Source organism: Melozone crissalis, unplaced genomic scaffold (assembly GCF_028551555.1).
Source record: "Melozone crissalis strain CALT ecotype California unplaced genomic scaffold, PUWL_Pcris_2 ptg000027l_1, whole genome shotgun sequence".
Lineage (NCBI taxonomy): Eukaryota > Metazoa > Chordata > Aves > Passeriformes > Passerellidae > Melozone > Melozone crissalis.
The window spans coordinates 38,164,368-38,178,647 of NW_026535805.1; the positions used below are offsets into that span (position 1 = coordinate 38,164,368).

Consider the following 14,280-nt stretch of genomic DNA (forward strand, 5'->3'; position numbering starts at 1 on the left):
GACAGCTTGAATGGACATCTTGTATGGAATAGGCACTATTCACAAAGGCATACAGCTTGTGAATATTCAAAGAAAAAGGTTTCTGTGTAGCTCTGTTCCTTTCTATTTGATTGCCTTTTGAATTTTAAGCAACATTTTCAGCCATGGCTTGTAATGTCTAAGGAAACTTTGAATACAATGGGATTCATGTGCAGTTTTGAAAATGTGCTTCTATGTCACAGCAAGGAGTTCCACTCAGATTTTAACAATGAGATACAAGTATTTATAAACTACTCTTGTGCTGCTTCGATTTGTGGAGTTGGTAAATCTATTTTCTCAAATCTGTTAATAGAAATACTTTTTTTACTTGGACACTTAGATACAACTATGCTTTTTAAATTTATTATTCTTATATCTAGTATATGGGCTTTTTGCTTATATAATCATTATTCTCATTTCACAATGAGCAACTCCAGAGAAAGTGTTTCTAAGTATATGCAATTTAAAAAATAGATAATATTTTTTTTCTATTGTTGCTTGAATGTACCATTATTTTTCTCTGGCTGCATGAAATGCTCTGGGAGTTCTGAAAAAATTGGTTTATTGTGGCACTGACTTTTTTTCTAGCATCTGCTGTCTGAGATGGAGTCCCTGAAGCCGAAGGTCCAGGCAGTGCAGGAGTGCCAGAGTGCCTTGAGGATCCCAGAGGAGGTGGTCACCAGCCTGCCCCTGTGCCACAGCGCGCTGCGGCTGCAGGAGGAGGCCAGCCGCCTGCAGCACACGGCCATCCAGCAGTGCAACATCATGCAGGCAAGTGCAGCCCCATCCCACCAACCCTCAGAGGAACTTGAACAGCAGCACACAAATTGTGATGAAAGCATAGAATTTCATATCTCTGTGCACTCCTCTGTTCTGTAGCACTGTTAGGAGTTTCCCCACTAGTCTGTTACTCCTGACTTTAATATTCATGACCATGTTAATTGTTGATTTATTCATCAGACTCTCCCCTAAGTTCTCTCCCTGATATTGCTATGATTTTTGTAATGCTGTTAGGATTAACTAGACAAACAGCTGATATACAATTGAATGCAGGTTAATTTTATAAGATTTATAGTCAATTAATAAAATTTATACAACGTATAACATCAGCTGCTTCTGAAGATTACTTAAAAACTATTGAGTTAATTAACTGTGGTATAAAAATAATTTTTTTTATTCTCTTTGTTTATAGTTTATATATTTTTTCTGATTTTGGAGTCATTCAATGTCTATGAAATTTGTATTTTCAAGTTTTGCTAAGTACAAGTAAATTAGATTTTGTTTGACTGTTTGGATTTATAATTAAATATGTAAAAGGTATTTCCAATGAAGTGAATAAGCTTTTTTCCTCTGCTGTTTAATGATAGGAATATACATAGCATATTCCGTAGGTTAGGGTGCAACTACAAAGTTTCAAGTTGGATAACAGAAGAGACTTGATGATTTAGGATAATTAATGATGCTTAAATGCAAGAAAGGCTACACTGAAAATTTAAAAAATGGGTTAGACAAACTGCTTATGCATCTATGATAGAAAGAACTGATTATACATTGGCAGGATAATTATCTGAGTCAATCTTCATAATACTTTCGCAGTTGTATTTTCTGTAATATCTAAGTTTTTCTCAGAGTCACAAATGAACACATGAAGTGAAAAAGCAGATGAAAATGCTTTATAACAAAACCATGAGACTAAGCAAGGCTGTCTTCTTGTGGCTGTGTTTGGTTCAGGTACTTGTTGGAATCAGAAGTTACAGCACCTTACATCAGAAATCTAAAATATCAATTGTTATGTGCACTGTGGGTTTGGGAAATATTTAATTAAATGAAACCATTCAAATCATTGCAATTCACAATATTTATTAATATATATTTTCCTGACTATACTCCTGCTTTGCTCATCAAGATGTGAGTGCCAGATACTTCATGAGGGAGATCTATCATGCTTAGGCTAAGTGAAAATTAATTTTCATGTGGACACTCAATCTTTTTTTCCCTTCTCTAGGAAGCAGTGGTTCAGTATGAGCAATATGAGCAGGAAATGAAACATTTGCAGCAGATGATCGAGAGCGCCCATCGCGAGATCCAGGACAAGCCAATAGCAACCAGCAACATCCAGGAACTCCAGGTCCAGATTTCACGGAATGAGGTATGGGACTCAAAATGCATCAAAACATTGGGCTCAATGGCAGCTCACTGACACAGACAACTTTTCATAAGCAATAGTCATAAGATAGCTGAGTTGCTTTTCAGATTTTTCTAAAGGCTAGTGGAGCAGATAGGCTTAATCCCAGAGAGGGAGCTCCTGCTATTGGTAGAGTGTGGATAATTCATTTGTTTATCCAGTTAGATATATCCTAACCTCAGACAACATTATGATAAACAAAAGCATTGCATAATTAAGAGGCAGTTGACATTAAGACTTGACTGAGGAGTGTCCCAGAAGTCAAAGTTCAGCAGCTGGTCAGTTAATCTCAACTAGTTTAGTGATCCGTATGTACGTATGTATATCCTAAAGAACATGTACATATATGCATGTATCTCCTAAAGTACTTGCTCATTTTCATCCCAGTCACATTCTTTAAAGAATACATTCTATAATGAATCAAAGGAAACCCACAATAGATTTGGATGAAGACTGCACCATTCATTCCAAATGTTTCTTTAAAATCTTTGTAGGGAAGATTTTTGTGCTCTGGAGTTGCAGGTCCTGCCCAAAAACTCATGGTTTGACAGGAGTTGAATAAATCACAATAGTCTCTGTGCAGCCTTCTTGCTGTGCTGGCTTGAGAGCTCCTCCTGAGCGCCTTTCACCTCCGCCTGTCTGTTGTGAAATTCCTAGGATAGAAAATGCACCACTGAGCTCTGTGTGTCACTTCTGGCGCCAGATGGCACCATTTCTTTATCTTTGAATTAAAGCCATCCCTCCTGGTGTGTAATATAGCCTAATGTTACATGTGTTGCTCATTTTCTATACAGTTGTTACAAGGGTTATTTCGTATAAATTCAAGAGCAATTTGTATATACAAGCACGTTAGGTTTTATTAGTATTGAATTGATAATGCTATTATTATCTAGTCAAATATTCTGGAAGAGCAAATGCAGGAGAGTGACCAGTGATTCAGGGTAATATTGCTGGAGGAAGGAATAATGCTGCAGGTAGGAAGGAATTAAAAATGGGGCAGCTTGAAGTTTCATGTACATTTGAGCAAGTTTAGTAGCTAGAAGTGGTCCTGAACATCTGCAGCAAGACAGCAGCATTATGATAATGCACATTTTAGGATCAGCCAGAACATATAAGCATATTTTTTGCATATTTTTGGCTCATGTTTTCTTTGCTAAATACCTGTGGAAAAGCATAACATGAAGTGAATGTTCTGAATCATATCTTATAAGACTACTTCAAAAGTCAAGTCTATTGAGATGTTTGTTAGATGTATTATTAATTTAAAAAGATATCAGTCACCACATCCCCTGTTAAAGGCTGTATGTAAAAGAACTTAAGGGGACATTTGTATTAGCTATATTTACGATTAAAATAAGAGGAAGGAAGAAAGTAGAAGGAAATTACATCTTGATTTTTGGGAAGTTTGTATTAGTATGCATGTATGTAAGTAGATACCATGTCTACTGACATGTGTTTCTTTAGAATTTCAGAGAAGAATGTGGGTAAGTATCTCCATATTCAAGAATTATTTTAATGGAAAATACAATACCTCACGGGACATTGCTTTTATCAGATGCTTTATTATTTTTAATTTTCTTTTTCAGTCATATTTTTGCTTACTCTTCCTTGTTTTCAGTTGAAAGAAACATTTTAGATGTTCAGTGCATTGGACACTAATACCACAAGTATCATTGCACTTGGTAACGTGAGGGAATACAGTATACTGAATGACAATAATTTTCTGCTGAGGCTCAGAAATGTCATTCATTGAGCATTTGTGAATGACTGGAATTTGCCAAAGAGCAGATGACTATTCAAGCTGCCATTAAATTTGTGGCTTAATTTGATTGAAGCTTGGTTTTTGACTATTCTGCTTGGTGTTTTATAATCAAGACTTTTCTTAGTCTCCAAGGAAAGCTCTGGAGCACCAAGGAGAGGCCCTTTTGTTGCTAACATGACAGATGGTGACAAGGTGCCATTGAAACTCAAGTAGTGAAGTGTCATCCTCAGTCTTTGAGCTGTTTTAATTCCTAACTTGGTACTTCTTGCAATGAGTGTAGAACACTCATTTGTAATCAATTGTAATTTCGAAGAATCTTCTCACTAAAAATGTCATACAACCAAAAAAAGTCTTCTAATTTATCAGCCTGAAGCAGTCTTATTTACTTTTGAAAAGATATTGTAATAATACTTTATTCTGCCTACTATATCTTGCAACTCCTATTGCTATTTTTCCTTGAAAACTTGTGGGTTTTGAAGAAGTAAAAGCAGACATAAAATTAAGCAGAAATATATACTTGAAAAAATAATCATCAATTTAGCAGGCAAGCTTATACAAATGTTTTAACTTCTTAGATCAAAACTCTAACTTGTTACTGAGTATCTAGGGAGACAGGAATGAGCTTCAGCAGAAATGCTAAACACTTCTACCATTTTTTATTTGAAGTTATTAATTGAAAGCTTTGAAACTGGGTACTGAATGGAGCAACAGTATATGGTAGGAGAGAAGACAAGACACTTATGAATAGTCATAAGGCTATTCATTTTCATCTTTCTTGTCTAAAAGTCTTAAGCTTGTGATGGTGTTTGGCCATAAATAGACCATTTCCTAAGCATAAAACCCCCAGTAGTTTAAAATATAGTCTACTTCATGCTAATTTCCTATTTCAGTGTCTCTTTTTAAAGAAAGGTTAGTCCTGTGCAGCTCAACTTTTAGCTCAGTAGACTTAGACAAAACCAAAACGAGATTAAAATACAGCTTATCCAAACAGTGACAAAAAGCGATACAGTCTGCATTTAATCTTATTATGTGACTGATTGTTCCTATCACTTTTGAGCCCGTTAGACCTTGTGAGTTATTGTTTGGACAATTCATTCTTTCTGGTGAGAGCTGAACGGGGCATTTTTTGCAGTTGTGGCCACTACATGACCTCATTTCCCTGGCACGCACTGTGCGGGGGAGCTTCATCTTCCTCAGATAAATGGAAGTAGATGGGGGGCGGGGGGAAATAGGGCAGGAAAAGCGAGAGACGCTCCCTTTGCTGCAGCGTGCAGCTCACAGAGGTGGGCTCAGGTTCAGGCAGGATGAGAACGTGAGCCGTCCTTCCCTTCGTCCGTCCCTGCGGCGCGGCGCGCACGGAGCCCCGTGCGGCCCAGCTCCGCTCGGCGGTGTCGCAGCGCGGCCGGACGCGCCGGGCCGGGTCCCTGGGCTGGCGACATCCTGCTCGTCAGCAGAGCGGCGGCGCTGCCATGGCATTGGCTGCGCTGGGAGGAGACAGCTTCGCTCCGCCGCGGAAGCTGAAATGCTGCCGGTCCTGTGGCCCTTCCCGGCTGCATCAGCACTAGGGGAAAAAAAATGTTTTCTCAGGAGCTGGCTCAGAAGATCAAAGGATACCAGGAGCAAATTGCTTCTTTGAATTCCAAGTGCAAGATGCTGACAATGAAAGCAAAACATGCCACCATGCTGCTGACAGTGACAGAAGTGGAGGGGCTGTCCGAGGGAATGGAGGAGCTGGATTCGGACCTGCTGCCAGCACACGCCACTCATCCCTCAGTGGTTATGGTAAGCAATGCCTTGGTCACTGTACTCATTATCTGAGCTGCTTCCTCCTGCAGCCTTACAACACCCCTTTGCAGCAAATTGCCACAGCTCACGTCTACCTTTTGAAATGGCTGCAAACCAAACAAGTTGCAGCTTCCCTTCTCTGTATTTTACTTTATGCAGGTTCTCAAAACTTGTTGATAAAGGCTGAAATTATTTGACAAATACACGAAATTTGTGAGCAATAATATGCAAATATTGTGCTTTTTATTTTGTAGCTGTCAGCATGCAAGTACAAATGCTAAGAAATTGATGAGTTGCAGGAATAAAATAAAACCAGAATAAATACGATTTCATTAGATGTTGCAGTGTATAGGCTTTTCACACATTAAAATGTTGATGTGATAATTGACGGTATGCTGCTGTATTCTCAGATGAGTGTACTGGAAATGAAAGCTGTCTAAGTACTGCCAGAGGCCCAATGTTTGACTTTGCTTTTGTTTGTTTCTAACTGGATCTCATTACAAACATTCTGCTGATGCTGCTGGGATTTTTGTCTGAGTGTCAGACTTCAGGATTTATCCCTCTATAGCGCCATTGGGGAAGGAAGGGGGTTACATTTGAATACTGGGTTGTGTGTATTTTATATTTCAAGTCTGTTGTTCCAACTGGACCTGGATACTAAGATAAATAGTCCAGTATTCTGTAGCTCTCCTTAGTATTTCTGTATGCAGCAGAGATTGTATTAGAAGATGTTTAGGCAAAGCTGAATTTGTTATTATTGAGTTGATTGCTCTACATTGTCTTTTAAAATCCATTAGGGTATGGGAGAGCATTCTCATACTGAAGTGTGACAAGTAAATGAGACTATTTATTCAACAGATTTCTAAACTGGTAAATGTAGGAGCATGAAGCATGACTAATTAATGTCGGGGTAATTCTGGCCATGTGTTGTTTTGATCTCAGTCTAAGTCAAGCCTCAGCTGAGGTAACTGATTTTCTTCCTGTGCTCTGGGGTTGCTTTTCCTGTGGCAGATGACTGCTGGTCGCTGTCACACGCTGCTCTCCCCTGTCACTGAGGAGTCTGGGGAGGAGGGAACCAACAGTGAGATTTCTTCTCCACCTGCCTGTCGCTCTCCCTCACCTGTGGCTAATACAGATGCTTCTGTTAACCAGGTACCTCTCTCTTGGCATTCATTCAGCTTTTATCTCAGACATGCATGATTCCATTCCACAGGTGGTTTATTTAATCCTCTGAAATAATGTTTAGCTATAGCTCCAAGGAACTGAGGCTTAACCTCTTACCAAACTGAACCCTCAGGTTCTGGTTCAAAATGGATACAGGTATTGAAATTGTATAAAGCCCGTGTTACAGCTATTCATTAATTTAAAAGTAAATTTTAAGTGACAATTACAATGTCACCAGTATTTTCTACTTATAACATAATTTTTATTTTCTCAGTAATACTCAATGGAATCTTGCATCCTGAGAAAAAAAAAGCCTTTTTGTACTCCCCATAATGAAACATTATGTCCATATCCATCTATCTTACTGTATGATTGCCATTTTGGCACTGAAATCACAGCCTGGTATCTTCTACTTAATATCATTTCAGTTATTAACTTTCATGTGGGTTTTTTTATGTATTTTTCATTTCCATGGCAGTCTATTTTAAGCACCAGTGAGACAGATCAGTGAAATAACAGATATTAGATTTTAAATCAAAACTCTTGCACTTCTTGTAGGAGCAAGTGTACGTCAGTATTGATTAAAATGTAAACATTAAGCCAACACATTGAGCATCACACACATAAAGTCACACACATAAAATGTTATGCTTTAGAAGTTTAGAAGTGAGCCTTAGAAGCCATCACCACCTCACTGAATTCATCATGTTCTGGGTTTTGTGGCTGATTGGTTGGTTTTGCATTTGTAACTGCTTCCAAAATTGACCACTGCAGATTTGAAGGTTAGAATGTATTGTGTTGCACTGCTGAGTAGAATTAGGCGAGTTTGAGCAAGATGCTCATTGATTCCTTCTGCTAATTTCAGAAATGCATATGGTGCTATAGAAGTTGCTAAATACAATACATAAGAAAAAATATTAATGTAAGATAGTAAGAGTGGTTAAAAAATCATCAATGGCATACTAAAAAGTGTTGTATAATGCATAAGAAGGATTTTTCTAGTTTTCTATCATTTTAGATAATCAGAAAGTTCCCTGTGAAGTTTACTTACAGTAGAAAGGCATTTATATATTTCAACATAGAAGTCTTATGACACCATTAATTAATGAAGGAGTTAAAAAAGCAGCTTGCTTCCTAATCAGCAAACTTATCTCAGTTCTTTACTTTTCTCTGAAAATGTGAAACAAGTCAAACAGCTCCAGTCACTCAGACAAAGTCACTCAGACAAAGGAAAACACAGTGAATATGCTGTTGCACCATGAACTGACACCAAAATACAAGTTTTAGAATAAGTGATTTACTAGGGCAAAATTGAAAAATATTATATCTTTCGTTTAGCAGAAGATTTTTGAGAAAGGTACAGTTGATGCTGTTATAATAATCTTAAAAACTTAGAGCTGAAGTTTTCTTCAGTGTGGTTAATGTTGAAATGAACTGCACGTATTAAACAATCAGCGGAAGAATGTTCCAAAATGCAGTGGTTTACTTACAAAATTCTTAGGTTCACACTCACATGAGATTAAGACTAAAGAAACTATGAAACTGCCAGTGCTGGTCATTATGAATGCCCGGGGAGACCTCAGGAGAGAAGGGTGGTTAAAAAACAATATCCTAGATATTAGTGAACTAGGAGCTCAAATGTAAGTTATGAACGTTTTGTATTTTTAAAGCAAATTAGCAAAATAAATTTAGAAATATTTTGTTTTAAAAAGTACCAAAGTTAAGAACTAATTTCTCACAGGACAATCATCTGCAAACTACCAGAAAAAAATGTGAGCATAAACTCCAGAAAGTGAAGAATAACATGAGTTTAGTCTTTGAAAAAAAATGTAAAACTCTTCTGAAGAGGCAATTGGGGAAGGAAAGGTTATGTTTTAAGACTGCTTTTTAATTCATCCTGAATAACTCTCTATAGTGTTTCATCAGTTTCGTAGCATCTCTTCATGGTGAAACATAGCTAGTCTGAATTCCGACATCTACGCACTTTATTTACATTTCTAACAATAATGAAAATATAAAACAAGTGCCAACTGCTTATTAGTGAAAATGATGCAGATATTGAAATAGATTAAAACAAGACCAGAAATACAAGAAAGTGACAATTCTAGCACTAATATAAGTTAAAAATGGGTTTTTTTCTGAAACTCCTCCAAAAACAGCAGGGTGGGGGGAACTATAAAGGCGTTAATGTTGGAAACACTGAGGAATTTCATAATATATTAAATATTATATTAACAGTCTTGAAATACAGATAGTTTTGATGTTTAGCAAAATCAGACCCTTCATCTGTGCTGCAGTACTGAATGAGAATCCTTTGAGGCTAAATCTCCTTGCACTTACCCAAAGATGTAATTGATTAAAATTTTAAAACACTTTTTAAAACTTGGTTTCCTGATACATAGTGCAGATCAGTTGAACTGGAAAAGCTGAAGTGTTGGCACGATGCCTGGTAGGCAACAGCTGATCCTGTGATTTTAGTCTTATCCACTGGGTCACTGTTAAATGCTTTTCTATCTCCTTGTACACAGCCTGCTTAAGGATTCTTTCTCTCTCCCTTACGAATACTCATCTAGGTTGCACCAGCCCTTGTTACATGTCTTACGAAATCTAAACACACCGTTTTGCCACTGCATCTAACAACAAAACCTGACTACTGTTCATTGGCTACTTTTCATAAGAACAGCCATGGGATATTAGGACCTTTATAGGGGCCCTTTATAGAATCTTTTACTTGCATGAACATCTGGATTCCTGCTGTCCTGGTGTGAAAGCTCTGCCAAAGAGAAGATGCCATGTTGTATACTCCAGAAAGCAGTTGGAAAGATGGGGAAAGGGATTGCTTTTCCCTCTCTGTGTAAACAAGTCCTTTATTCTGAAAACCATATTAAGAGGTTACAGAAGCATTGGTCTTGAAAGGAGACTGGCAAAGGGCTGGAGAGTAGCTACAGACAAGGCAAAATGACAAGTTGCCTCCACTGGTGCAATTTTTCACCATTACTTGGAAAGATCACTTGTGGTCAGAGTGAAAAATTCTGAAATTGCAGTCCTGTGTGCCATGCTAAGCTGTTACCTATTCCATGCTGGCTCCTGGACATTATAACAATTTTATCATTTAATTTTTTAAGTTTCCCATTTATTATCTTTGAAGAAGTACCTAATCATACGTTTTGGTCAGTTTTATGGGAGTGATCTGGTTTCTGTGCTCTTCCAGAGCTTGTCTGGTTTTCTTCACATATGGTATTAGATAACGCATTTGCATTCTGTTTCGAATTAGGATCCTTCTTACACTTTGAGCTCCAGTACCCCAGAATTAGTCTTATTTAGTACCTAACTTTTATACATCTATACAGGATCACAGAATGGTTGGGGTTGAAGGGACCTCCAGAGATCATCTGGCCCAACACCCTTTGTCAAACAGGACCATGTACAACAGATTGTCCAGGACTATATTTGGGTTGATTTTGAGTGTCTAAGGATGGAGACCGTGGAACTTCCCTGGGCAGCCTGTCCCAGTGCTCAGTCACCCTAACAGTAAAAAAGCATTTCCTGGTATTCAGTGAGAATCTCCTTTGCTTCAGTTTGTGCCCATTGCCTTGGTTCCTGTCAGTAAGCACCACGGAATCTGCTTTGCACCCTCTCTTGAAGGCAGCATTTTTCACCTCCCAAATAATGTAGTGCTAACTGTCATACATGATTTCAGCTTTAAATAATCCTTGTCATCAAGTCTGCTTTCCTGACCTAAGTATAGGTACTGTACTTGTTTCCTTAATTCTGCATTTTCTGTAGACGTTTTCAGTTGTCATCTGCAACAGTTGAAGAAATCTCCATACACTAAGTATAGAATTTCTGGTGAGAAATAATTTCGCTCTGAATTTTCATTGGTGGTTTGACATTTTCACATTTCCTTAGCAATTTTGGTCCCTTTTCTGAATATCTTTTATAAGTTAGTTGAGGCTCCCTGTTTGTTTGAAAGTTTACAATAAGCTGATGCTTCATACTCTTTCTTGCCTCATTTACCAGTCCTTCAGTATATTCCTTTTAGGTTCTTTTGCTGCTCTCTCTGTGATAGTGCTCACTAGATTGGTATTTGCCACCTACAGTGCCATAACCCGCTGTCTTTTGTGATGGGGTTTCCCCCATGTGTAGTTGTAATGGTGCTGGAACAACACTCCCATTTATAGCACTTCCCTTCCCAGCCTTTCTGTGATTGTCCACAGTTGCCTTCTGCACCTCCTAGCTAATATGAACATGAAAAAAATGCGTCCAAAATCCTCACCATAGTGAAGGTCCAAAACATGCTCAGTCTGCTACTATTAAATATTGATTTACTTTGTTATTAAAGAAGTTTCCTGGTGGTTTTGGCTTTGTGGGCTTTTATTTTAATGGACATATGCAGTGGGGCAGTATTGGGGGGATAGCATGCAGTATCTTTCTTTTTGAAAGTGCAATAATGTACTTCGTGCTTGTAGGACATTGCTTATTACCAAGCCTTATCTGCTGAACAGTTGCAGACAGAAGCTGCTAAAATTCATCCCAGCACCTCAGCCACCCAGGAGTTTTATGAACCAGGCTTAGAATCATCTGCTAGTGCCAAATTGGATGATTTGCAGCGTTCTTGGGAAACACTGAAAAATGTGGTAAGTTTGCATTTGGAGACTTCAGAATAGTTGGCTAGGTTGTAAGGAATAGAATTCAAATAGCTGGCTCATATATTCTTCCCTGCAGTTTTGGGTTTTCAAATGGTAACTTTAATTGTTAGTTGGGATATATTATTTTTGTTCTTTGTTTGAAAACCTGTGCAAGATGGACCTCCATTAATAAAAATAAGAGTCATTAAAGCTGCTCATTGGCTTCAGAAATATTGACTACTGACAGACTGTATTTCATAATCTAGTAGGGATATCCAGTCATTTTGGATGAGTAGCTAAAGAAGGCCCAGAATCCAGTTTTTCCAAATGCTGAATCAACACATTTCTGTATAGTTTTGCAGCATAATTGTTCAGTGATGTATAAAAATGGTCAGAGTCTTGATCACATGCTAAAAATTTTAATTCCTTTCAGCATAGTGGCTATTATGGTGTATTAGGAACTATGTATCTAGCAAATAGTGCACATCCATGTTGGAGTGCATGAAATCTAAAATAATGCATGAGAATGTGCATAGATTTACCCTGCTTTATTAATGTCTATTTCTTTTAAGCACCAGAACCTAGAATTTTACTGATGAAATTTTAAGTAAATAAATATTTTTAATATGGATGTTTTGCTTTGTAATTTATACTCTTGAAAAATTTTTGCTTTAGTGTTTTAAGCCTAGGGACCTATGAAGCAGACTAAGTAGCAGAATTTATACCTCCCATTCTTCTTTAGATCAGTGAAAAGCAGCGCACACTCTATGAAGCTCTTGAGCGTCAACAGAAGTATCAGGACACACTCCAGTCTATATCCACAAAAATGGAGACAACTGAAATGAAACTAAATGAGAGTTTGGAACCAGCCAAAAGCCCAGAGAGCCAGATGGCTGAACATCAGGTAAAATCTTACATGTGAGGAAGAGAGGGAGAGTGCACATTGCCTGCATATCTTTTGTTCTGTTTTTTAGACAGTAACCTTCTTCATGCCTGGGTATCTCAAACATACGCATTTGTTTCTTCAACCTTCTGTTAACTGTATGTCTTGCCTTTCTGAGCTTCCTGCTGTTCTAAAGGTGATGTGATGGGGATTCTTTTAATAAGGAGCCTTTTTGAAAGAAATAGAATAGATCATAAGAGTTTGTCCAGTTGAAATTTTCAGCAAAAGCTTTTGTCCAAGACTGTGTCCAATGACAGCTATCCATACTGTTCTTCAGCATCATTACTGAAGAATATTTATAATATTGCCAAATTTACTAAAATCATAACCAATACCGATGCATTGTATATTGATCAAAATACATTTTTCACCTCTTTAAACAAAACATATCAAAAACTCCCTCAAGGGAAGTCTCAAGAAATAATGATCTGAATAATAAGAGAATACTTTATTAAGTAAGGCATCTGATATAGGTCTGAGTTGTAATCACCTAAGCCTTCTGTCTGATAGCTTGAATCTATCTGATCTGTCTGGATTCAGAGATTTATTCCGTGGTGCAAAATAAGTTCCTACTTATCCTCTGAACCAGGTTTCAAGATACCTGTGAAAGGATGGTACCATGGAATAAATCTCTAAATATTTACATCTATTGCTGGATGTTCTTTATCCAGTTAGAAAGTTTTAGGCTGAAAGCTGAAACATGCCCTTATTTTTCTCTCACAAACACACACTCGCTTACTTGTTCATTATCTTCACTGAGAATACTAGAATGCCCTACAGATAATTTATTGGAAGAATGGATTTCCAGTTTCTAAAATAATGCCTTGTGATATGCTTGAAATTCAAGATATGTAATTAAATGCATATTTAAGTAACCAGTTACCTGATCCTAACTCAAGCATCTAAAAGCAGGACTCGGTTCTTATGGAATACTGTCTCTGTCATGCTGGTAGTGATGGTCTGCTTTACTCTTGTGTTCCTGGTGCTCCTTGAGATAGTTGTCTTGAATTTTATATTTAGTCTGTGTCTCCTGAAATACTTCCTTCTTGCTGGTAAGTGAAACAAATGCATTCTCTGCTCTCATTTCTTAATAGGCTTTGATGGATGAGATTTTAATGTTGCAAGAAGAAATCAGTGAGCTTCAGACATCATTGGCCCAGGAGCTTGTTTCGGAACCACTGGATGTGGAAGGTGCTGATCAAACGGCATTGCAGTCCACCCTCACGGTCCTGGCAGAGCGAATGGCCACGATTCGAATGAAGGCATCAGGAAAACGACAGCTTTTAGAGGTACAAGTAAAAACATCACTAATATCTTTAGTCACCATAAAAAAAAAGGCAATTTTCAGTTCTGCTTATTTCTCACAATTCCTTTCAGTAATAAATAACCATTCTTTTTTTAGTGAGCCCCTCATCTTATTGCTAAGTGATAAGCAGCCAGAAAGAACTTGGAACATACAAATATTATATATGTTCTAAGTTTTTTCTGGCTTTATATAGCCATATGGAGATATATATACACACATTCCCACACACACACACACACACACATATATATATGTGTGTGTATATATATATATAGAGGGGTTTTTTTTGTGTGTGTGCATAAATGAAGCACAGATATTAAAAATCACATTGTCTACAATATACTTTTAACGAATCACCTCTCCAAGTTGCTAGACAAGAGAAGAGGAAAGCTTAAACAACAAACAGCTCCTCTTCCAAATCTTTGCATTGTTGTCTACACTCATCTTCCCAGTGATTTCCATGCAAACTTCTTTTCATGGAAGATACAC

General features: G+C 37.6%; 1 protein-coding gene across 17 annotated transcripts in view; it reads left to right on the forward strand.

The window, feature by feature from the left end:
- SYNE1 (spectrin repeat containing nuclear envelope protein 1) overlaps positions 1–14,280 on the forward strand; it is a 290,057-nt gene that overhangs the window by 188,998 nt on the left and 86,779 nt on the right. For 14 of the 17 annotated variants that reach the window (XM_054279435.1, XM_054279434.1, XM_054279440.1 and 11 more), the window contains 7 exons: positions 607–793; positions 2,028–2,167; positions 5,553–5,747; positions 6,762–6,902; positions 11,384–11,551; positions 12,285–12,446; positions 13,580–13,774. In XM_054279435.1, the coding sequence (XP_054135410.1) occupies positions 607–793; positions 2,028–2,167; positions 5,553–5,747; positions 6,762–6,902; positions 11,384–11,551; positions 12,285–12,446; positions 13,580–13,774 (1,188 nt within the window). The remainder of the gene's footprint in view (positions 1–606; positions 794–2,027; positions 2,168–5,552; positions 5,748–6,761; positions 6,903–11,383; positions 11,552–12,284; positions 12,447–13,579; positions 13,775–14,280) is intronic. The other 3 variants (XM_054279439.1, XM_054279443.1, XM_054279445.1) reach the window with 3 other exon arrangements.